The sequence below is a fragment of the Metopolophium dirhodum genome, chromosome 2 (genome assembly GCF_019925205.1).
Source record: "Metopolophium dirhodum isolate CAU chromosome 2, ASM1992520v1, whole genome shotgun sequence".
In the NCBI taxonomy this organism is placed as follows: Eukaryota; Metazoa; Arthropoda; class Insecta; order Hemiptera; family Aphididae; genus Metopolophium; species Metopolophium dirhodum.
Genome location: NC_083561.1, coordinates 11,104,359 through 11,129,320, shown reverse-complemented (window position 1 = coordinate 11,129,320; position 24,962 = coordinate 11,104,359). Strand labels below are relative to the sequence as shown.

Here is a 24,962-nt window from a genome sequence, read left to right as displayed (position 1 = left end):
TAAGGCCTACAGTTGAGACAATTTGATGATTTGGTTGCTGGTTCGTTATAGATGATCAGATTTAACCACACCAGTTCCGGATGAATCGATTGGGTGGATTCCCAGTAAGCGTGTTTGATACTAGTTGTGAGACAAATTAGTTGGGATTTGAATAAACCTTATTACTTGGAACTTGGAAGCGTTTGAAAAAAATTTTAGGTAGGTACTGTAAATCGTTGATTGGACAGATTTTAAGATAATATTGAAGGGTTTCGTTTGATACACACCAGGACAATTCGGCAATAATACTAAGGCATAAACTAAAGTTAGGCAAAATGCTTGAATAGTTCTCAACACTATATACATTTAACTAGACTTCATCCTATGTATATACTGTAAGGGAGTTGTTATATATCCATAGTATTTAGCATTTTGTTACCTCTGGGCGACACGATTTTGACACCCCACCATCCTAAAAAAACGAACATAAATTTGTTTTGAGTAACACAAAAATAAGCCCATTGAAAACAATTTTCCCATATGTATGGCTGTGTAGTCATAGTTTTTTAAAAATGTACCATAAGCACCTAATTACCTTTCTCTTGTAACACACATTTTGTACTATGATGATCTCTATTATAATATTATTATGTATAATATTGTGAAGCGTATAATAATATCTCATTATTTCATGTACATATAGGTTCATCGTGTGCGCGAGTCGATAGATGGCGTTTTCGTATGTAAACTTTTATTTTATATGTAGAGGGGAGAGGGGAGGGGGTTAGTAAATATTAGGTAGTACTCGTAAACGGTATCTGGAAACGCCTCGACCCTAAAACGCGTAAGGCCGCCGCGCGATATGCAGGTGCGCAGGTATAGAGGCAGGTACCTACTACCCGAATAATTATCGTACTCAAATTCATCCACCCCCCGCAACTGCTGCCACCACCGATACCCCATCATACTCACGGCCGCCGGCACCACCGTCCCACGAATAAAATACGTATACCTAATTGCTCTATCGTCATACAATATATACGCATTTATGTATATTATGTATGTATGTGTGTGTGTGTGCTATCAAATCGGTCGTTTGTTTTTCACGTTCCCTCCCCTCCCCTCCATCTCCACTACAACACCACCACCCTCCATCGTCCGTCCGTAGGTCCTCTTCGTGCGCGGGCGGGTGGTTGCCGCCAGCCGGGTTAGGCGCCAGTGAATTGTGTATTATAGATTTGCGTGTCGAAGCCAACAAAAATCGCCGGACGGTTAAAACGCGCACGCCAGTCCCCCGACACTGCATATCCGTCCCCGGAGACACGCGGTCTCCCGTCCGTCGCGTTCAGTTTTGATTTTTCTCGTCGTCGTCGAATAACAATAATATAATGTCATTATAAAAAAACGCACCCCCCCCCAAAATTTTTTTTTTTCTAAACATTTTTTATTTCAAAATAATTAATTCATGCGCACGCCGTTCGCAAAAATATTTATACCAAAACCTACACAATACCTACGTTTCACCCGCCGCGGATCGACCGCCAGACGACGAACTTACGACTGAATACCGTCGTCGCGTCTGTGCGTATACCTATAGTATCCGTATATACCTGGCCATCTGTCTACCAGCCAGCTACCAACCTAAGAACCAAATTACTTACAGACGATTTTCGCGCCTGACCGACAAAAATGAAACGTAAAACTCGAGCTTAGTGGACGCCGCGTACACATAGAACTACGTGCGTATACCTACGGACCCGCCGTTGGCTTTGCATATATATATATATATATATACACAATACACATCGTAAGTTATCGATTAGATTTACGTAACAGTGCACATCATGTTGTAATATTTACGTACCTAGCGTTTTCGTAATAATAATAATAATAATATATTATTGATCGCGCAGTTTGCATTTAGACAGTGTAGTAGAGACACAGCGCTCGCGTACGGTTGATAACGCTATCGCCGCTGATAACGAAACAGTACAACAGCCGTGTCTGATAAAACGGGTCATGTCTTACTCTTGTTTAGATTTATGTGTTGTATGGTTCAAATGGACGGTGGGGTGCACACTGCACACCTGTTTGCGAATTTTAATTACCGGTTTTTAATAATATGCGTTTTACCACCGAAAATTATAGGTACCTATACTTAGGCTACCTATGCCATTTTTCTGTGTTTTCTTTATACTTGATTCATTATTTTGTGCATTTTCTGTAACAATCTTTTTGTTGTTTTTATTAATATCATCAATGATGTTTTTTTATTTTTCTTAAGCACCTACCAACCTATGACAAATTATAAATTATGTACATAATATTTTGGGTAGGTAAGCGACTGAAAGGTATAATAATTAATTACTAATAATAAAACAATATATTATATTGACACTCAGTCGTAATAATTTTTTTTTGATGTATTATGAAAGTAAGACGTGTAAACGTGTTTCTCAGATACACTATTAAAGTATTAAGTGCTTCATCTCAGATATAATATTTTGGTCGATCTAAACATAAATTGAAATATTTAAATGGTTCGGTGTTTGATTCCAATTATATATTTATCGGGTTTAAAAGGGTTAAATTATTTTCAAGTATATAATATTATGTATCAACATTATCTAGACTTTTTAATTTAATAAATTATTGTTCATAGAAAATATTATAATATAATATAATTTTATTCGATAAATTCTCATTTTAAAATGTATTGCAACTAGAATTTAAATGCACAGAATATAATGCCTGTTAAAATGTTATCATATTGGAATATACTTAAGTAAATATGAAATAGTTCCTGAACTTAAAGAATATCTTTTTTTATAAACTGAACTCAGTGATGAGTAGACACGTGACCTTGACTTACATACAAATATGTTGATAGATTGTTTAATAATTAAGTTTTGTAAAATTTCAGGTTATCAACATAATATTATAATACAAATCTATATTTTCTTTGTCTTATAATTTATTGAAACAATCTTTAATCATATATGTTTCATAATATATAATAAATATGTATTACCTACATGATATAAAACAATATTATAGATAGAAATTATTACATATGTATAATTTTCGAGCAATTACTTAAAGGTTCAACTTCAATGGTTTTTATATCAAAAATCCTTTAACTAATTTGTAAAGAATTAATATAAGTATTGTTTTTTTATGATGCCCTCGAAATCAGTGGGGGGAGCATTTATAAAAGTCTATTCAAATTTGTAATAGAAAATGTTCACTATTTTTTCTTGATGTTTAAATTTTCACCACAATAGCACCACAATACCTACCTTGATTGTAGATTGTACATTTTTAATTTATAAAATGACTAAGAACAAAATATAAAAAGTTTTATGTAATATTAACATTTAAATTTCGATAAAATTTAAATTGTATTAATGTGGATGTATAAACTACATTATATACTACGAATATAATATGGTGATATCCTACTATACAGAAATAAATTATATATTGCTCATATATCTTGATTGTAGTTTTAGTTAAATAGATATAGTTAAAAAATATAAACACAAAAAATAAAGTAGTCGATTGAGTATTCAATGGTAGTTTTAAAAATTCGCTATTTCTGCAAGCTATTAATTCACATGGAAAAATATTAAAAATCGAAGGAATATGATTTACCTATAATGCATTAAAGTTATAATTTTGAAATGTATATTAAAAAATATTGTTTTTAGTATTAGGTATAATATTTTAAACTACAACTTTTAACAGCTTAAAGATGGTAAAGCGATTAAAAATGAAAAATAATATAAAATGTTTAGTAAAAATAATATAAAAACTGCATTATTGTTAAATTGCTTTTTATTATATTTATAATGCGCTTGCATTAAAGTGGTAGGTAACTTTGAAGCAAATTATTTAGCTAGTTAATACTAAAATATATACCTATATATTTCTGTAATGTGTAAACAGAATAATATAAATTAAACAAATTTATATTACCATCACTAAATATGTAATCCAAAAATTATAAATGTTAAATAGGACTTAAATTGTGTCTTTCTAATTTCATTATTCTCGTAAAATTGTATGTGACTATTATATTATACTGATTGACATGAATGGTGAGATTTTTCAAAGTGTGTGTACACATTTCATTCTTTCTAAATTACGAGACTCTTCCCTTAAGTTTTTCTCGATTTATCATAGTGACGTATACGTACTATGATAAATCATGCACGTACGCTATTTTCCCTCCACTCCGGAACACTAATAATTTTGTATTCAGTATTCCTAACCTTTTATACACTTCAACGAGTTTCTATTCCGTCTATTGAAATTAAGGTGTATACTATTATATGAATCGTAAAATTAATGGTATGTTTTATTAACGATTTAATATGTATTTAGTTTGGAATACTATACAACTAATGAAATATTTACTTGGAGGTAAGTAATGATAAGTGATAACTAAAAACACTACTAAAACGGTTCAAAATTAATAACTTGTAGATATAACACATTACAGTGCAAATTTGTTTTCAAACAAAACCATTATTGGTGGGTATATTATACAGTTGATTTATAATTAATACTTCATTAAACAGTAATTAATTAATATTTACCACACAAGCTGGTTTAGCTTTTCACTAGGTATAAATTGATGAAAGTTATTTTTATTTATTGTACAATATGCATAGAATATGAATTTGCCGTTTTCGATAACACGATAGATTTAATGACGTACCTATATTCAACATATACAAATGTTGACGTTAAAATAATAATGCGATTTATTATTAATTCACGCAGACTTAACAATTTAAACACAATTAATCATGCTCACCTAAAATATGAAAATATCATCAGTGTACGTATTTTTTATTCTATATTTATGCATTATTAAACGTAAATATTGTATCATATATAAAGTAAACATTATATATTTGTATAGTCATGTGTAATCAATTCAAAAACAATCAATGGTTGAAAAATTCTGGGCTACAATAATAAAAAAATGTAAAAGGATTTTTTTTTACCATAAAACTGTTATTTCTAGAAATGTGTGTCCAAAAAAAATATTTCACATAATTTAAGGTTGTTACAATAAACAATACAACATAAAAAAAACGCATACATTTCCCTATGAAATGATTTTTGTGATATTTTATAACACTATACGTTTTTTTTTCATTTTAGCCTCAAATGTTTGCAGGTCATTGACGACTTGGTGTTTGAATTGTTTACAACTGTACTGTATAGTGTATATAATACAATTTATATGATCCGGGGTATGGCAGAAACCTACGGGTGCCCTAGTAGAAATTCTGCCAAAAGACAACACACACGTGTACCAACCTACCCCCCAATTTAAAAACCTACAGTTCCTTCCCCCACACCCAATGGCCTACGTTGCCGCGGGTTATCCAATAAAAAAAAGATTTATATGATCTACATTAAAAAAAAAACAAATTTAAAAATAAATATTACACAATTGCAATGACGATAAATTAGGTTTCCAAAATGACCAAATATGTAGCGATTTCTAAAAATAAATTTACTGTGCTTATAATTTTTGTGGATCTGAGGTGTGAAATAAATAAGAGTAATGTTGAAAATGGTATTCACGTGTTTTACCTACACAAATTCAATGAAAATATGGTTAATATTTATATGATTGTTAATTTAAGTGAGCTGGTTGAAACTTGAAATACGGGTGATCAATGATCACCATTAAACATTTATAAGTCATGTGTTAAACGAAAGTGCCATTTATTTTATATTATAAGTTATAAAGTTATACATTGTTCTAGTTGTCAGTTTAGTTCAATAGTAAATTTAATGGTACAATACATTTTAAAGAGTTAAATATAGAAAAGACATGTTTACGTAATAACGAATTTGTCAGTTTCATATTTAATTCAGTAAGACATTTTAAAAATAATGTTACTTTTTATACACAAATATTATTTTTTTTTAATTCCAGAATTGCTCAACACATACGTGAAAAAAGACTCTCCCTAAACAATCGTCTACGTATGCTTAAGAATTTAATTGGCAACAAAGCCACCCCGATTAATATCAAACTTCTCTTGTATAAAACCTTATTAAAACCTATTTGGACATACGGATTGCAGCTATGGGGAAATGCTAAAAAGTCAAACCTGAATAAGATTCAAGCTTTCCAAAATATGACCTTAAGGAAAGTATTTAACGCACCTCCATATGTATCAAATCATACTCTACATTTAGATTGTAACTTAAACACTATTCATGACGAAGCTAAACGTTTTTATAAAAAATTTCATAACTGTCTATCCTCTCATTCAAATCCACTCATTAAAAACTTATCTTCCCTCACAATCCCAGGTAGCCCACCAAGGCGACTTAAACGTAAATGGTGCAGAGATTTACTACTTTAAATAATTATACAAGTTATAACTAAATATATAATATATTATATATTATATAAATACTAATATTTAACTAAACTCGCATTTAATTAAATCAAGACGAAAATGTCATCAGTGGGTGGCTTCTTTCCTCAAACTTAAGTATCACCCTATTGTTTCTCTCCCTATCGCACATATACTTATTATGTCTACGATATAGATTGTATATATTCTTCTAAAAATAAAAAAAAAAAAAAAAAAAAAAAAAAAAAAATTCCAGAATTAGTTTTATATTAAAATACATTACTACAACAGCGTACTATTTGTTATTTTATATTACTCATTAAAATAAATTATATGTAAAAGCTACTCAATAAATATTCTTTGTTTTAATTAAGTTTTGGAGAAATTTAATAGCATTATTTATTTGGCAACATATTAAATTAAGTATTTAAATATATATATATATATATATATATATTATATACCTTCATATCTTAAATTGATGCTTACCGAAAACGGTATTCAATGATACATATTAAATAATTGCAATTATGTTATAGTGGCAATCGTCTTAATGGTCCGTTTTTAACGTGCAAAGCGACCAATTTCCAAGGGTGTCAAACAGTGCAGACAGGTGACCATTTGCTCAGAAATATAGTATAGTGTTAATGCGATGGAATAAAAGACACTGGTGTTTATCAAGAGACATGGTTAGTGTGGGCATCATCGAGAAGCTGGCCGGGTTGATTTACGACTAAGATGCCGTCGAATGGGATTGAGGGAGTGGTGGGGATTATCAAAATGCCCTTGTCAAGTAACGCACATTGTCACAAAGTTAAGGGACGGTTACCAATTCCATTATATAGCTAGGAAACATGGGGAAAAGTATACTTCGATAACCGTTTGCATGAGAGACCATGGATAATGGGTGGTAAAATGAAAAATCGCTTTACTGCAGCCGATTTAGATACGATCTGATGGATGTTTAAATAAACTGAACGACGCATCGCGTACGATCTGGTCGTACAAATTAAATTGTGTGAGGTAAAACTTTTCCTAATATTATAATGTCGGTAACCTATCGGAATAGTTGACCAAGCAAATTTTATCGTGAATGCACATAGGTATTTAGTAAACTATATACTGAATTAAATAAAAATCGAATAGTTTTTGTAGATAGATACTTTATTTTGAACACTTCGTGATGTTTTTATAAACAACAGATAGACTGCAGTACAATGTATTGTGTAAACATTTTATTATTTTGTTTTAGTTGAAACTATTAGTACATGTAGTCTTGTAAGTATTTATTGTACGGATAAATATATTTTTATAATTGTAGAAGATAATATTTTAATCACATATATAGTTTGAAATGTATACCGAAAGTGTTTCGAAACTTATTATTATACACAAATTATGTAATGCGTGCCGTGTACCTTTTCATCTTTATTGAATAACATTGATAAACAATTCTCACAACCACCGACGATATCTACACCCATTCATTATTCGTTCTTCGACACTGGCCATTCGATGTGGTAAGCACTATAATGACGCCCAAGTACTGTGCGGATCGATAAGAGGTTGAAATTGCGTGACCGCATTTTCAAAATAGTGTAGACGGAAAATGGTATACACAATGGTTTGGGTAGCTTTAGTATCCAAGTGTGTTTTACATCACCGGCGGACAATGTGAAAAATAAATCAAAATGCCCCCAGACTGAGAGCGCTATCTTTTTTCCACATTCAAACTGCGTGTACAATAGTGAAAATTATTATTGTTGACCTCGGCCCTACTCTCCCAGTCATCATCATAAATATATATATATATATACCTACCCCAAGTAAAAGTGGACAATAATACCTCACCTTTTACTGCCAGGCAGTTTACAAAACGCATGAGTTTCAAGTATAATTATTATTCCGCAAGTAGTCGTACAAATATAAGAACTAATTAATATCATTGTTCTGGTTTTTCCTAAATGTTGTGTTTGTTTTATTCGAAAACTATTTCTGTAATACGTTTAGTTCAACTATTATAGGTTATAGGTAAACGTTAATTATTTAATTGCAAATTGTTGTGGCATTGGGGTACATCTTAATTCATTCAAACATTTAATTTAATATTTGATAATATATTTATTGATACATTTTAAACAGCTGATTAAATGTACATTCAAATTTGATATTCTCTAGACGAAAATATTTTACTGATACTATATTAATTGATATGTTTAATAATGTCTAAATTAAAATAGATTACAATTATGTATATGTTGCTATACATTTAATGGAACTGTCGTTTAAAATATGACAATTAAATACTTAATTATCATCCTTATCATTATTGTTTGATTTAAATTTTAAATGCTCCAAAAAACCAAACATATCAATTCCAAATTAAATATTTTGAATCTCTTCGTATACAAATACATCATATGTATTCATATTATGAATTACTTTAATACAACTATTGATAATAACAACGATAAATTAAAAAAAAAAGGTGTCTCTGCTGTCCAGTAGGTTACAAGTGGGTCACTGTAATGGATGATGTTAAATTTGAATTCAATGATATTATATCATTGTATAAGAAAAACGATTCTGAGCGATGACGGTCAGTCAGCCTATGATAATTTGCTAATTTTCGTGATTTTTTCATATTTTGTCAATATTTGAACTTTAAATGCTTATAAATAAAAACTGTGACTAAGGATTTTTAATATTTTTCAAATGTCATTGTAACAATATAGTAAGAGCCTTGTATTAAATTTTCAAGCTTTTTTAGCCAACAAATAAAATTGTATTGATATTTGTAGAAAAAAAAACTAAAAAAAATGGAAACTGAAAATGTCCGTAAACAGCTCAAAATAAGTCAAAATATTTGGAAAATGTTATGGTGTATAGAAAATGCTAATATAAACATTCAGTCAAAATTTAATGTACCTACGGTCATTTGTTTTAGAGTTACACCAAAAACCAAAATCGATTTTCTCAAAAACAGATTTTGTGTAAAAATTCCCGTTTTTCCTTAAATTTTCTTTTGTTTCATTTCGCTTTTGAAAAATACTGGAAAACTTATACTTTTGACCCCCCAAAGTACCAACTAGATTCACTTTCCTATCAGGAAAGATACTGTTGAAGAAAATCCGAGCACTTTTACTGTCCTAAAAGGTGATGACAGACAAAAAAAAAAATGAAAAAACACACATCATTGTAAAATCAATACATTCATCGTTCCGCTAAGAATCTAAAACATTCTGTAATGACATTGCCTATATTAACATTAACCAGAGAAACTATCGTATAACACCTAGGTATCTACATGATATTTGACATTGATTTGAATAAACAATATATTTAAATGGATAATATTGCTCTTATTTATTTCTTCATCTATAAATTCCAGTCATCAAATTCTTAAACTTAAAAGTGATTATTTTTAACATAGTGTCAGAAGGAAAAATTATCAAAAAATATGAAAGAATGGTTGTATTATAGTAGCTATATGGTTTTAAACTTTAAAAGTCACTTTTGTTTTATTTCACACATCATTACTAAAATGATTAGGTATTCAAGTTAAACACCAGCTGGGGTGGTATCTAGTTGGTGCCAAAGTGTTGTCAATGCCATACTTATAAATAAATAGGAAACGGCCTACGAAAATTATGGAATATTTTCGACATATTTTAAACATCAAATACTTAAATGCTGTTTACAATTAATTTACTGTAAAATACAAATACTAATGTATTCAAAATTTCATAAAAATAACACAAATGATAGGCAATAACTAATAACAAATTAATGTGCTCTTTAATGGGCATTTGCGTAAACGCAGTTCAAAACAAGCTATTTTAGTAATACATATATTCAGTACCGTGCAAGAATTTGCGGAATTACACCGAAACATTGTCTAGTGCGTATATTGCAAAGATGTCGTTATAACAATTTAATTTTTTATTACCCTATTACATTCTTATACTTGTTCGAATTTATCGCCGAGGGTAGCAAAAGCTCTTTTCGTCGTCGACAGTTAGTACCACACCCCGTCAATAGTCTTCGTGAACGGTTAAAATTGCAGTACATACACCGCGCGTAGGTATAGGTATATATGGAACACGGAAAGCGTGGAAATAAACGTGAAGGGTGAGGGTGAGGGCGAACTTAACCTGAGAGAAGAGAGAAACACAGAGAGAAAGAGAAATGTGAAACACACCCACATGTGAATACGGACACATATGAGACAGAGTAACGGAGAAACTACATTAGCGTCGTATAGTGTATAATATTTGTTTATTAACGGTACCTACGTAGGTATCATACCAGACACGTATATAACACGCGGCAGAAGGCGGCGGCGGAGTAATATAAAATTTTGCTCAGCCGGTCTTATACTTTTGCAGTTTTGTTATGCGGAATACGCGCACACGACTGTATCTGCAATATAATATAATGGTATGGCGAAACGTCTCACGATGAACTGCCAGTGTCCGTCAACCGCATAAATTATACCGAAGTGTGTACGAACGAAATATTTCATTTCAACGAGATAGTGGGTAGGTTGGGTATATTATATATTGCGATGTAGGGGACGTACGCCTATATATTATACGGTGTGCGTTTCCGAGAATTTCTTTGGTCACGTCCTTTTTTTCGTTGAAATATCACTTGTTAGTTGTTAGAAATAGTGTTGGTATCTACCTACATAAGATTTTTTTCACAGGGTGGTACACTAATATAATTTTATTATTTTATAAATAGTGGCCAGCACGACGTGAATATGATTGAACGACAAACTATAATATTATATTGAATATTAACGATATATAATGTATTGGGTTTTTTTTTTTTTTTTTGTTCTTAAAACAACGGCGACAATTGCCATTAGTTACAATTTTGTTTCTGTTAAATTAAGTTCTAAAATTTTTGTTTTGAGTTTTGTTATTGTTGTTGTTATTAATACAACAAATTATAATTACAACGTTGTGGGTCGATTACACGAATTTTACGATTCTTAAAACACTACAACTCTGAATCGACAAACAGTCAAACTATATGCACGCCACTAATTCACTTAGGTACACTATTTGACAAGTTAATTTGAAACCGTCAAAACTGAACCTGATAAACTAATAAATCTACTGACTTGAAAACTTAAGCACAAAAGTGGCTGGGAAACACAAAAAGTTTAAGGAAAAACGGTCATTTTTACATAAAATCTTGACTAAACCTCGTTTGGTTTTTGGTGTAATCCTATAAAAAGTGACCGTAGTTACCTGCATGGCATTTTCACTGAGTTTTTCGCTTGAAAATTTAATACAAGGCTCCTCACACATTATTACAATTTCAGCTTAAAAATATTAAAAATACATAAATAAGATTTTCTTTAAATGTTTTTAAATTCAAATTTTGGCATAATTTATCAAATTGAAAATTTACAAATTATTTTGTTATTAAAAATGTATAAAATGTTCAACTTTTACAGCTAGGATTGTAAATTTAAAATTGCACATAAGTAGTTAATTCTGTAACCAAAAAATCTAAGCAATTATACATAAACACTGTTTATTTGATAGTTATTTTAAGTTAAAATTTGGATGAAATTACTTATTAAAATAACCAAGAATAACGATTTTAGTTAAGTTTTTGTAATTTCATAACCATCTCCGCACAGAATTATTTTTGGTATACAATGATATTAAATCATTGATTCTAATTTAATACCATCCATAAAATACTGTAAAGCAGAGTGACACTCACTTGCCCGCTTTTTTATTTTAAAACGGCCTCTTTAGTTCGACAATCTAGATGCAGCATATTTAATTACAAAAAGTACATTTTTAATTGTATGACGGTTATAATATGTAAAACATTCGGTTGGATACAATTTTCAAAGCACGTTTAAAAATAAGCATTTAAATAAATAGAATAAAATATTAATTTATTCATTAAATTTAGTACATAATATTATGTAATACTTGTGATATTTAAACAAAACCTTTAACATTTAGAGTAATGTAAACAATGCAGTTAAATAAATTGCCGTTAATTTGATTAGCCATGACACGAATACACGAAGTGAATAGAATTATATTAACAAATTAATTTAATATTTATATTTTAATGACTAGTATTATATTTAAATGCTGTCGACTAGGATTTAAATTGAAATGTTCAATGAGTTATATCATATGAATTGAAGTTTATTTGAAATGCAAACTGCGCGAGTAAAATTAAACGTTTGTCTCAATAGTATTATAATTTTTCTTTTATACATTATACACATATTATACACATATTGTTTATGCTCACAGCGTTAAATAATGACAACCAACACTAGTGGAAAAAGATCAAAATCTCAAGGAGCTACGCCACTTATATTGTCCCCAGCTGATATCGAAATTGAAGGTAAACAATGAAAATTTTTCAATTAGCTTAAAATAATATACCAGCAGTATACGTATATTTATTTGTTTTGAGAATTGATGGAAAATTATATGCAATATGTATATTGATATTATATACATTGACAAATTGTATATTTTATGTGTCTTAGTAATAACATGTTGAGACGATTATTGTGTAAGTAAAATTCACAAATACTTAGCCATAATTTAATAAGCGTTACATATATATTACAATTTGTTAACTACTGTAGTTATAAATGTTGTGAAATATTTAGTAGAATAATCATTGTACCTAAATTACTGAATTTAAAACCAACAAAATATATTTAAATCTCTCAAACAAAAATAATATTTAATATTTTTTTTGTTTTTGTACTTTTGAGACCATGAACATACAAATATATTGAATATAATTGTATATGTGTAGTGTGCACATTAGGTATTGGTTTCAACACCATTGATAAGTACTTTTGAATTAATTATAAATAATAAATATTTGATGATTAATAATTGTAAAAAATATGATGTTATCATGAACAATATTTTTAATTTTTGTTATTGGGGGGGGGGGGGGGGGGGGGTTAAAGAATGCAGTTTTTGCCGACATCAAATGCGCCAGTATACATTTTTTATTAAATAATAGATATGCTTACAAATTTAAATTAATTAAAAGAGCTAGGTTTGTCAATGGTTTTATTACCAATTAAATTAAGTTCCTATAAAATAAAAAATAAAAAGGTTGACAAGTGGGTACCGCTCTGCTGTTCAGTAGTTGTCAAGCATGCCGTTATAATGAATGTGTTATATTTGAATTCAATGATAAATCATTGTACATGAAAAACCATTCTAAGTGGAGACCAATTATGTCAGGCTAGCATACTTGTATAAATAATCAAACACTATAGTAGAAAAAAAAAATTTAAATAGAAATCGAAAATATCTCTTGGTTATAAAGAACGTAACTTTCCAGTGAACTTTTCTATTTAATAGAGATAGTAAAACATGTTAATAAAAAATTTAAATTAGTTTCCGGTAATCTTTTTTTTTTTTTTTAAGGTAGGAACATTTGTGGGGAGTCTTCTAATAAAGTTTCTAATGTTATATATAAAACTTAAAACTTTTATGAATTTTTAATTGAAAAATTATTTATCATGGCTATAAATAGCCCAAAAAGAGTCAAAATTGTTTAAAAAAGTAATTTTGTTGGGAAATGGTAATTTTAACATTCGGTAAAAATTTCATGTATCTAGGATTATTTGTTTTTGAATTACAACAAAATTAAAAATATCAAAAATTGATTGATGAAAATCCATTATCGCCAACATTTTGAATTCAAATCCTCATAAAAAATCAAAATTAGTTTCCGCTTATATTTTTTTGTGTAAGGTAGGAACATTTGTGGGGAGTCTTCTAATAAAGTTGCTAATGTTATCTATGAAAATTAAAACTTTTATGAATTTTTAATTGAAACATAGTTTAAAAATGTTCGACAAGTTGATGAATTTTGTCAAAATTTGAGATTTAAAGGCATATAAAAAATAACTGTGCCTGTGTATCTGTAATATTTTTGAACTTATATAATTGAAACTTATAAGAAACCTACCATTACCTTTGCAAGCTGCCAAGCTATTTGACTATGTGAAAAAGTTGTTTATCGAAAATAATTTATAAAATTCGAAAAATTTCTCAAGGCTATACCTATAAAAAGAGTCAAAATATTTCGAAAATTTTACCATTTGTTTGATGGAAAATGTTAATATAAATATTTGGTGTAAAATTCAAGGGTCTTCGGTTATTAATTTGTGAGTTACACCAAAAGATTAAAATAGATTTTTTCAAAAATTAGTTTTGCGTATAAATAAGCACTTTTTTTATTTTTTATTGTTTTTCTTGACGCTTCCTAAAGCTACTTATTATTTTAAATTTTGACCTCCCAAAAGTAAAAACTAGATTAATTTTTTATCAGAAAAATGCTGATCCTGAAAATCAGATCATTTTTACTACCCAAAGGCCAAAATGTAAAATCAATACTCTTTTGCTCCACTCAAAATCAAAAATGACAAAATTGATACTTGATTAATTTTCTTAGTATTATAATATATTATAATGAGGTCAATAACGTCGCTATGTTAATTAATGATGTAGGTATTCAGATTTTTCTTTTTTATTAAATAAAATAGGCACAAATTATGAAATATACAAACACTTTATCTATGTCATGATAATAATTAGAAAATATAGCCGCAGACAATTTGTCCAATATCTGTAAATCAATAAATTTTTATAGTAAATTACACAAATCGAATATAGGTTGTATAACCCACTTGTTGCAGATCATTAGAAGTATTAGATTAGGCCAAATGCAGTACTTTTGAGTTTAAACTCACTGTGCCTCTGATAGATATTATAGTTCCTGGGTACGTTTAGTTGCAAGTAAATACTCTTCCGTTCTATAGAACCAGTTCACTGCGTCTGAACTATTCAAGTTTGAAAGATTACAACAGCGTTTTCTCTCTTTTGCTGATCATATATTTTCAATATCGAAAACCCTAAGCATGGCTTCCGATGTTCTAAGTTATCTTAGAACTTCAGTGTGCTTTCTCGTTCCTTACGCTACCGCCTACCACCTTGCTTTCAATCCCATCCCATACCATGATAGTATGAGCTATGTACCTACGTAAACATAGAATTCACCTGCCAGTCGTCCTACCAGCCAACACCCTTTTTTAAATTAATTACTTTTATTAGTTACGGTTTTGAATGCCAAATATATTTTTGTTCATCAACCTGTTTTATATGACACATAATGAAATAATAAAAAATATGATTGAATGCATTTTCCAATCAGTATGATCAGTTTGAATAATAAATTCTAATAATAGTATGCAGTAAGTATACATACATGTCATATAATATAAATAATGTACTTACTTATACAATGTGACACTAAATAAATGTTTATGAATCGTAGGTATAAAATCAGTTGATAAAATAATAATAACTACAGTGTTTAAATAATTAATAATATTGTATTTACGATTTTTTTTTAAAAAATCATAAATTAAATTAAAAATTGATGTTGTACCTTCTAGTTATAATATTATTATTTTTTGAATATGTGTGTGTTATACTCTTACAGTTAAAATGCAATACTATACTTACAATTACTGAACTGCGAGTCGCATTAGTTACTTTGAACGTTTTAGGTACTGAATAATACAGCGATGTGGTTTTGAAGTATTGTTGATATGTACACTATACATAATATATAATATACTTCGTACTTACTTATAATAAATATATATATAATATATGTCGTAGGTATTTGGTATATGTTATATATTGTATACAGAGGTACCACTTAGACAATTATGACCGAAAGCGGAAGTGGAAATCAGAGGAAACCCGGTCGTATTTATGTTGACAACAATATATATTTATTCAGTGCCGATGAATCCCTGTCTAATGAACACACCGCACTAGGTTAGGCAGGGTTGTCCGTACAGTTGTTGTAGCCGTAACAAATTATCTTTAGTAGCTTCTATCGTGGGTTGTTAAGAGATGTCGAACGAATGACGTAGTCGTGAAACGGTGTATATATATATAATATATATATACATGTGCTCAATTTAATGAGTAATGAATATACAAAGGGTTCACTTCACTTGACATGTATATGTGCTTTGTTCGATTTCATCCCTCCTGCAGTGGCGGCAGGAGCCACGGCCACGGCCGCACCGCGGAACAATCAATTTCCTCGACCACACGACACGACCAGTAAATCAAAACCAGGCCAAAATACGGCTGAAAAACGTTCATTGAATTTCAGTTATATGTTTTTAATAACAGAGCCAAACGCAACATAATAATATATTGTAATATAATATGGCAAGCACAGCTGTTTCGAATAATAAAAAAAAACTATGCATATAATATCATAGTTGTATTATAATAATTAGTCGAATACAAATCGACAACATCGTGCAGTTTATATTATTATAGTACCACGCTAATATTTTTGTCGATAAACGATTGTTGATTTCAAACGACATTTAAACACAACTATACTATAGCGATCGATTATTTATAATAAACCGTATATTACGTATTTATCACCACAAATCAGTTTATTATTGTTTATAATCACCTATAGGTACACTATGGCCTACAATATAACACATCTACTGGTTATTTAGATGACTTAACTTTTATTATACTGTTAAATAAGTGATACAATGATACGATTATTAGCAATGTTTTCATTTATTTTCTATAAAGTAATAATAATAATAATAATAATAATAGTTCTCCCAATTCTATAATTCAAAATTCATGAAGAGTCATTGTATTAAATTAGATTAATTTACTTTATTACTTATTTAAAATAGTTATGTCATAAATCATAACAATGTTATTACAAGATTTTGAAAAAAAAACCAATTATTTCTATAATTTATTTAAATGACTATAGATTTGGAAAATGTGTACCATAATAAAATCAAATTGATCCATTAGCAACACATTTAGTCAATTATATGTACAATGAAATTGTTTAATATTAAACAATATGTTCAATTCTGCGTTAAATTTATTTGTGTTACTGCAAAAGTACTTTCGTACATTAGTTTTTAAATTATTCTAATTACCGAAGTTTGCATAGTACGAAAATCAAATTATTTTTAGTGCATATCTAAATAATATTTATTACAATACAAATTGCATATTTATATTTTGAGCACATCATGCAATAAATTTACCTAATTTAATTTTAAATAATGAATTTATATTAAATATAGGTAATATACCACGGATGCATGTTTACATAAAATTAGAAGCTACATGTTTTGTTTTTTTTTAGAAAATTATTTTTTATTTAAAAGTGTGTCTATTTTGCTAATATTTTAATACTTACTGTCTTACTCCCCTTCTCATTAAAATGTATAATAATGTGACCATTCCCTACTAAAAATGAGTTTAATCAGAATTAAAGAATTCAAAGATTGAATATCGTTTGAAATAAATAATTAGTAAGCTCACCAGATTTTATAAAAATATCTTTTTAGTCTCCTAAACCGTAAAGAAAAACAACAAAAACCGGTCATTGGTTCTTTTATGCAATTATCTACCATTGAATTCAAATTTATTCAATTATTCACCATACGGTTCAACGAACAGCACGCTATCTTTGTACCTTGTCCGTCTTTTTTTAATTTTTCTATAGAAAATTCATTTGAATTCCACACGAATTGTATGTTTTTTTTCTTATTATATTCTGTACTTATATTATTATCTTTGTAACATACATACATAATTTTTTGATAATATTCATATATTATATAATTTTGTTCCCGGAATTATGTGAAGTTTAATAATGGAATTTGTACTAGCCAAAAATCAAAATACTATACAGTACCTATACAATATTAGGTAACGAATAATTACAGCTGATTGTATATCTTATCAAAAATTTAAAATCATTCCACAATGATATTTAATTAATAAGGGACCTGTCTATTATAATCTGACAAAATAATTATAACCCTGGCGTTCGTTTTTGGTATTTTTTACTATGCAAAATTGTATACATAAAATATATTTATTTTATATATATTTTTTATTTTGGTTAAAACTTAAAAGGCAACATTATTATATAAGTGTAGTTATGTAAGGATGATTATATAAACCAATATAATATACGACCAGAATCGATAATTAAATCCAATTGTTATAAGTCTTACAACAGTATAGGCAATTTGGGTCTTACTCACGATAAATCATAATATATTGGTATATAATATAATAAATTATTTAGACCAGATTACGGTGCATATACTTAAAATATAGAACGAATGTGTATTATTGTGATCGGCAAACGGAGATGTCTAGGGATGGACCGAATAGTTTCTTGGATTATAAGTTATAAATTATAAATTCTATCGAATTTCTGTGGGAGAAGTCGTCTTAAAAGGACCCATTTGAGGCTGATTTGAGAGACACTGCATAATATTTATAATTTATATAATTCATATATACTTCTATTTACATAATTTAAAATGACTATAATGGAATCTTTTTTTATATTCACCCTAATACAGTACAATACGATACAATTTAGTATAACCCAATATTCGTTTATAGTGTTTATATAGGCAGTGTATAAACGAAAAATGGGGGTTATATTTACTTTGAGGTCTTATAAATGGACAAGTACCTTAATAAATATTTAAATAAATTATCAATAGTATAAATAAAAAAAATTATAATTCAATCTCCGAATAGATAGTGTAATGACGATTATGTTTATCATACTATGTTGTGGAATATTTTTAATTCATGTACTTGCTGTACGTGTAATGCTGTTTACAATATATTATTTTCGTTTTACTAACATGTCTTAAAACTATAAATGAATACTCATGTAGCGTAGACTTAATAATCAGGTGCAAAATGTGATGCTTTGACTTCTTAATATTTAATATGAGTGTTAAAATTATACAATATTATATACAGAAACGTACTATGTGCATATAATATACATATTTAATATACACTCACATTTTGTAAAAAGCTTCGTGAGTGGTATTAATGTATTTGCAAGTGACACGGAGTAATATGTAATTTTTTTTCGTCACCAAGATAACTCTAAAAAACGCTTCACTTGTGTTTTACTGACTTCCTCATTGAGTGCAGCTGTGCAGGTTTTGAGTCTTCTTCACTGCTCCGCATTGTCCTTATAATTTATAGTATATAATAGGTATATGCACTCAAGTTTGCACATACATCATTCAGTCATTGCAAGTTAGGGTATATAAAGTGTGATAAATTATTTCATCAATATTTTGAATTATTTAAAAAATGAATATTAAAAATAGTATGCAGTATAATATCATATAGTCGTCGGTAACGTTATTTTTTAATCGTCCAGTGATCGTTATATATACCTTATAATATATATATTAATATACCTTTTTGGTAATATTATATTCCATAACAATTATTAGTTACTTTTTTTTAAATCAATAGATATAAAGCCTTATGTACTAATACATAGTTACTCAATAAGTAAATGCGTATAATATAATTATGTTTCACATAATATTTTCTAAATATATAGAAAATGTCAAATAAAGCAAATAAAATTAATTTAAAAAAAATACTAAATTAAAAAACTAATTTCACAAAATTTTCAATTTCAACATATACGATCGTCTTTAAAATTACATCTAAATCAAGTATACCATGAATATACTCGTATATTCTGCGTTATCTGGGAATAGTGTCTAAATCAACCATTGGAACGAAGGGTACATATGAGCCAATCGATAAACACCGAGTGCACAGGTGTGTCTTACTCGCTGCAGGGGACTAGTACGAAGTTTAAGCAAAAACGAATGAAGTATAAACGTAGAAAAACACAAAAAATAAAAATAAAAATAATCATTGTTGATCAGTGATCACACGTTACCTCGCCTACATACTATAATTGTGATTTCCCCGCATCTTAAAGTTAATGAACATTGGTCTTGAATACTGTGTTTTAAAATCAAGGTTATCTGCACAAATAAATGCATAATATTATCACCATACAAATATTGATAGTAACACTTGTAAATATTTAGTAATGTGATTTGTAACTTTTAAGGAGGTATACAAAAGGAATTATTAATATTATCCGATTATAATTTATTTTATACAATTTAAAGAGTGAACTGTAACGATACCAATATACTTCTTCCAATATAACTTAGCTTGAAAATATAACACATGGTTCTTCATAGTTTGTAAGCTCATGAATCTAAATAATGTAATGGTAAAAAAGTGTAAAAAAAAAAAAAAAAAAGGTTTCTTAAAATATGGATAGTATGTTTATGTGAAAATCAAAATATTAATAAATTCATTTTTAATAAAAAAAAAGGGTGATTATATTCAGTTTATCACCCATTATATAATATAGGTAATATAAGTAGGTATACAAATATATTATATTGATTGTATTTTATATGGTTGGGTCACTAAATAAGATGTTATGAATAATATAATATAATTTATTGTATTATATCGGTTTACTTGATTTGTTTTATCTGTGATCAGATATATGTCAGAATAAGCTCATAATATGTTGTGTAATGTTTTACTCCACCCATAACTTACACGATATAGTTGATTATTATTATTTTTTATTCGACGTAATAACGCTATACTATTAATTTTTCAAGGTAATTTTTTTTATGACTTCTTAACTTTCCGATGAACTTTTCCTTCTTAGTTCACTGAGGAATACATCTTAAGAAGTTACATAAGTAGTACGTGAATGGCGTCTTAATGTTTTCTTTAAAAACTTACTTGGCAAAAAAAAATCTATTAAGTTTATTAATAAGACACTCAAACAACCATCTAGAATAAACTTTTTGTTAAGTTCTAAATTAGTGTGAGTACCATTTATCTTTGAGAGTTTTTTTTCTTATTAGATTTGGTATATAAAAAATAAAAATACCAATGACGCTGTTAAAATAACTTACACTTAATACTTTCCTATTATAACAAATTCATATAAAAGTTGTACAATCATATTTTAACGTTTAATTTTATGGTTTAGTATCCAGTTATTATATACGTTCCATCCAACATTGAGGTATAATTTAGATGGTTCCATAAATAGTTAAAGAAGTTCTCGTAAATGTATGCGTAATGAAAGCTATTTAAAATATATTATTTTCATATTCAAGTAGTATTTACCTTATCTTAGAATCTGAGTAAAGTGGTATATTTATTGATTGTGCAATAAGATGTGTCAAAAAGTTGTAAGAATCGCAATTTTATGAGATCGGAAATTGAGCTATGGTAGAACTTTTAACAGTTATTTGTTTTAATCTACTCGATTGTTTATTTAAGGAAATACTGCCAACAATCATCAATAAGTTTTTTAAATATTTCAGCAAGTAATGTTTATTTTTTATTATTAATAGTTTCATCAAAACCATTTTGCGAATAATATTAAATGAAAAAAAAACATATCGAGTGGTATTTGGAGGGTGTATGCCTACACTGTTTGATTTGCGTTTTAGTTTAAAATAGTTAAACTATTTTTAGTAGTACAAATTATCGATTTAGTTATGTCATAAATATTGACACATTTATATTATAATAAAGAATTTTTTATTCGCTGAATATTTTATGCTCACGTTTATATAATCGTATCTATAGGTAAAAATATATTTTTAACTTAAATATTTTTAGAGAATTGGCATTTCTTGAAAACTTTTGGTAACTATGAACAAAAGAACTGTATATTTTATTGAAAGAATAAAATACAAGTTGTCTCGACTATTACTTTGAAATATTTATATTTCGTACCTATTCGCAATTGTTGTTTTTTTTATTTTTATAATTCGTCTACACAGTCTATAAGACTGTTATATTAATACTATTAATATTTAAAGACGTAATAAAAGTACCTATACACTTATATTATACAAGGTTATTCACTACGTAGTTAAAAGTTTACTTAAGAACCAATATATTTCAAATAAGTATCTACATACATTTTTAGCACCATGTTTTCAAATGAGATAATTATAATTATTGATAAATAATATGGATTTATAAAATGTTATAATTTGTAATGCTGTCTGAATACAATAAATACTACACTAAAATATTACATACATTTTTATTATTTTTATTAAAACCGTTATAAATTACTATTATTTTTAGTACATAAAATTAACCAATTAAAAAAAAAACTAATTGATTTACATTTTTAAGGTGTATTCAAATTTTTAAAAAATACCTGATAAGTATTGAGTATTTTTGGTGAATTATCCAATACATAAGAAAAAAGTTCTGAATCATCATAATGATAAATTCGTATACATCAAGATTGTGTATACTATTTTTCGTTCTCTGTTCATAAATTCTGAATCATAATAACAACATCTTTCGTTCATTATTAGTTTTTAAATATTTTTCTTTGGTTTTTAAATATGTTGTCTTATAATTACTCATACTTTAAAAAAATATGTAATAATAATAATGTTCTGAAATGTTGTTTTTCTATATTTCCCGATGATGATATAAGTATGTGGTAGAATTGACATTATTTTTAATTTAAGAAAAGTTTATAGGTCAATTCAACTTTTTAAAACTAAATTGGACTTACAAAGACGATATAATAATAGGTTTCGTACTATTTTCGATACTTGAATTTCCGACACCTGTTATTTTTAACGGTTTTAATTTTATCTTTGACCTAATATTTCAAAAGATGCAAGAAAAAGGTAAAAGTTTGAAAATAAATGTATATCTATTATTATGGAAATACATACTTTATAGTGTTGCATATTGTACCTATGGCTAAGAAGTATGGAAGTATGAGGATTAAGCACCTATAAAACATAAAAAAAAAGTCAAACTGTTGACATATGTAGTACCTATGTCACAACTCACAAGCAATGTAGGACTCCTGTAGATAAATCATAAATATACCTAGACGATTATTTGTTTATCTTTAATCTTATTTAGATAAATAATTAAAAGTCATCTAATCATATATTTTAGCTCAGTATTTCACGTATCTAGATAATTCACAAGATAAGTACATTTTTTTGTAAAAATAAGCCAGAATTGTCTAATTTTTATTCTCCTTGTCTCATACACATCTTGTAAGTAAAACAGCACGATAGCTACAGCCTACAGATGTTTGTGATTGTGAAAACACTACCTATAAATTGTTTCTATGCATTGGGCCTGTACATTCCCACACTCACGTAGGCGATTTTTTCGATTTACCTTGCTTAAGTTCGTAAGCGTGGCTATGGCCTTAGTATTCACTATTTAGTTACCTATAACTAATACACCATAGATACAATATACTATCAGGATTTAAGGATTCGTATTTTATATTGAGCATTTTGTGTAATGTGATCCCATACAACAATGCATTAATTTATTAAACCAACATTTTTTTTCATGAAATATTTATTGCTTTTGTTAATAGATAGCAAAAATATCCATATTATATAAAATCATAATGCATATATTATATAATTGAATTTAATAGGTTCAAATACATATAGTTATAATAATTAGGTAATAAGTTGCAAGGCTTATAAAACCAATTTTTTTTTTCAATTGTTTTTTTATTTAACTAAAAAAATCTTCTTATAAAATATACCGACAAATATAAAATTATGAATTTTTGAAAATAAAAAATAAGTTTTTAAATGCCTTAGAGTTTAAGCGTACCGTATGGATAATGAGTTAAAGGGGACGCCTATAAGCGTTATCAGAGGTAGGGGGGCTAAGACCCTTGCGCCTTCCTCCCCACTTAACCACCTATTTAATTTATATTAAAATATATAGTCGTTTTCACGAAAAGTGGCCCTCGAAGGTGGCGCGGCTGGTGACGTTATTTCTAAAATACAGTGGTAGTCCGGTAGAGAGCCGGTAGTTCTATGAAACAATAGGCGGTCGAACAACAATAGTATGTTTAAAAGGCCCGCGACAAAATATCCACCAGACACTCCACCATCGAGGGCAACTCGTGATAACGACTGTAATTAATCAACGAATACATATTTTATACCATAGGATGAAATTATGTGTTGTTATCGGTACTTTTATATTTATCCAGATGATTTTTTTTCGTTATCAGGTTCTAAAACTGCTCACAAGCACCCACATTTTTACCGAAGATTTATTTGATGATTTTTAAAAAAATTACAACTAGTATTTTATATAATTAAGATAGATATAGATAACATAGATATAATTAAAGTTATCAGTTTGAGAACATTAGGTTTTTTTGTTTTTTTTCGTTTAACTATTAAAAATTATTAGGAAGTTCTATCAAAAAAAAAACAAAAACTCTATGACACAGATAAAGTTCTTCCTTATGTGTTGTGGAATTTAGGTAATTCTACTGTAAATACAGAGGAAGCATATTTTTCCCACGCAAAACAGTTTTCGCTATGTTGTACATTTGTATAAGACGGAAACAACGCATGCGGGTGTAGCGTCCTCTTAATTAGAATTATAAAAAGGGATAATTAAAAAAAAACTTTTAACTGTATAAAAATGAAGTTTATTGTTATAAAAATACGCGTACCTACAATACAGTTGCGACTTCATTATACCTATACGCAGAGTTCAAATTATACCTATATATTCATCGGAAATGGCACTGCACGAAAATTACCTA

General features: G+C 28.2%; 1 protein-coding gene across 2 annotated transcripts in view; it reads left to right on the top strand.

Annotated features, from left to right (window-relative positions):
• LOC132938018 (solute carrier family 12 member 6) overlaps nucleotides 1–24,962 on the top strand; it is a 279,069-nt gene that overhangs the window by 80,036 nt on the left and 174,071 nt on the right. The window contains exons 1-2 of one of the 2 annotated variants that reach the window (XM_061004669.1): nucleotides 1,771–1,786; nucleotides 12,671–12,764. The exons of the other annotated variant lie outside the window; for it this stretch is intronic. Of the exons in view, the coding sequence (XP_060860652.1) occupies nucleotides 12,680–12,764 (85 nt within the window). The 5' untranslated portion in view covers nucleotides 1,771–1,786; nucleotides 12,671–12,679. Of the gene's footprint in view, nucleotides 1–1,770; nucleotides 1,787–12,670; nucleotides 12,765–24,962 lie in introns of those variants that run through there. 2 annotated transcript variants of the gene reach the window in all.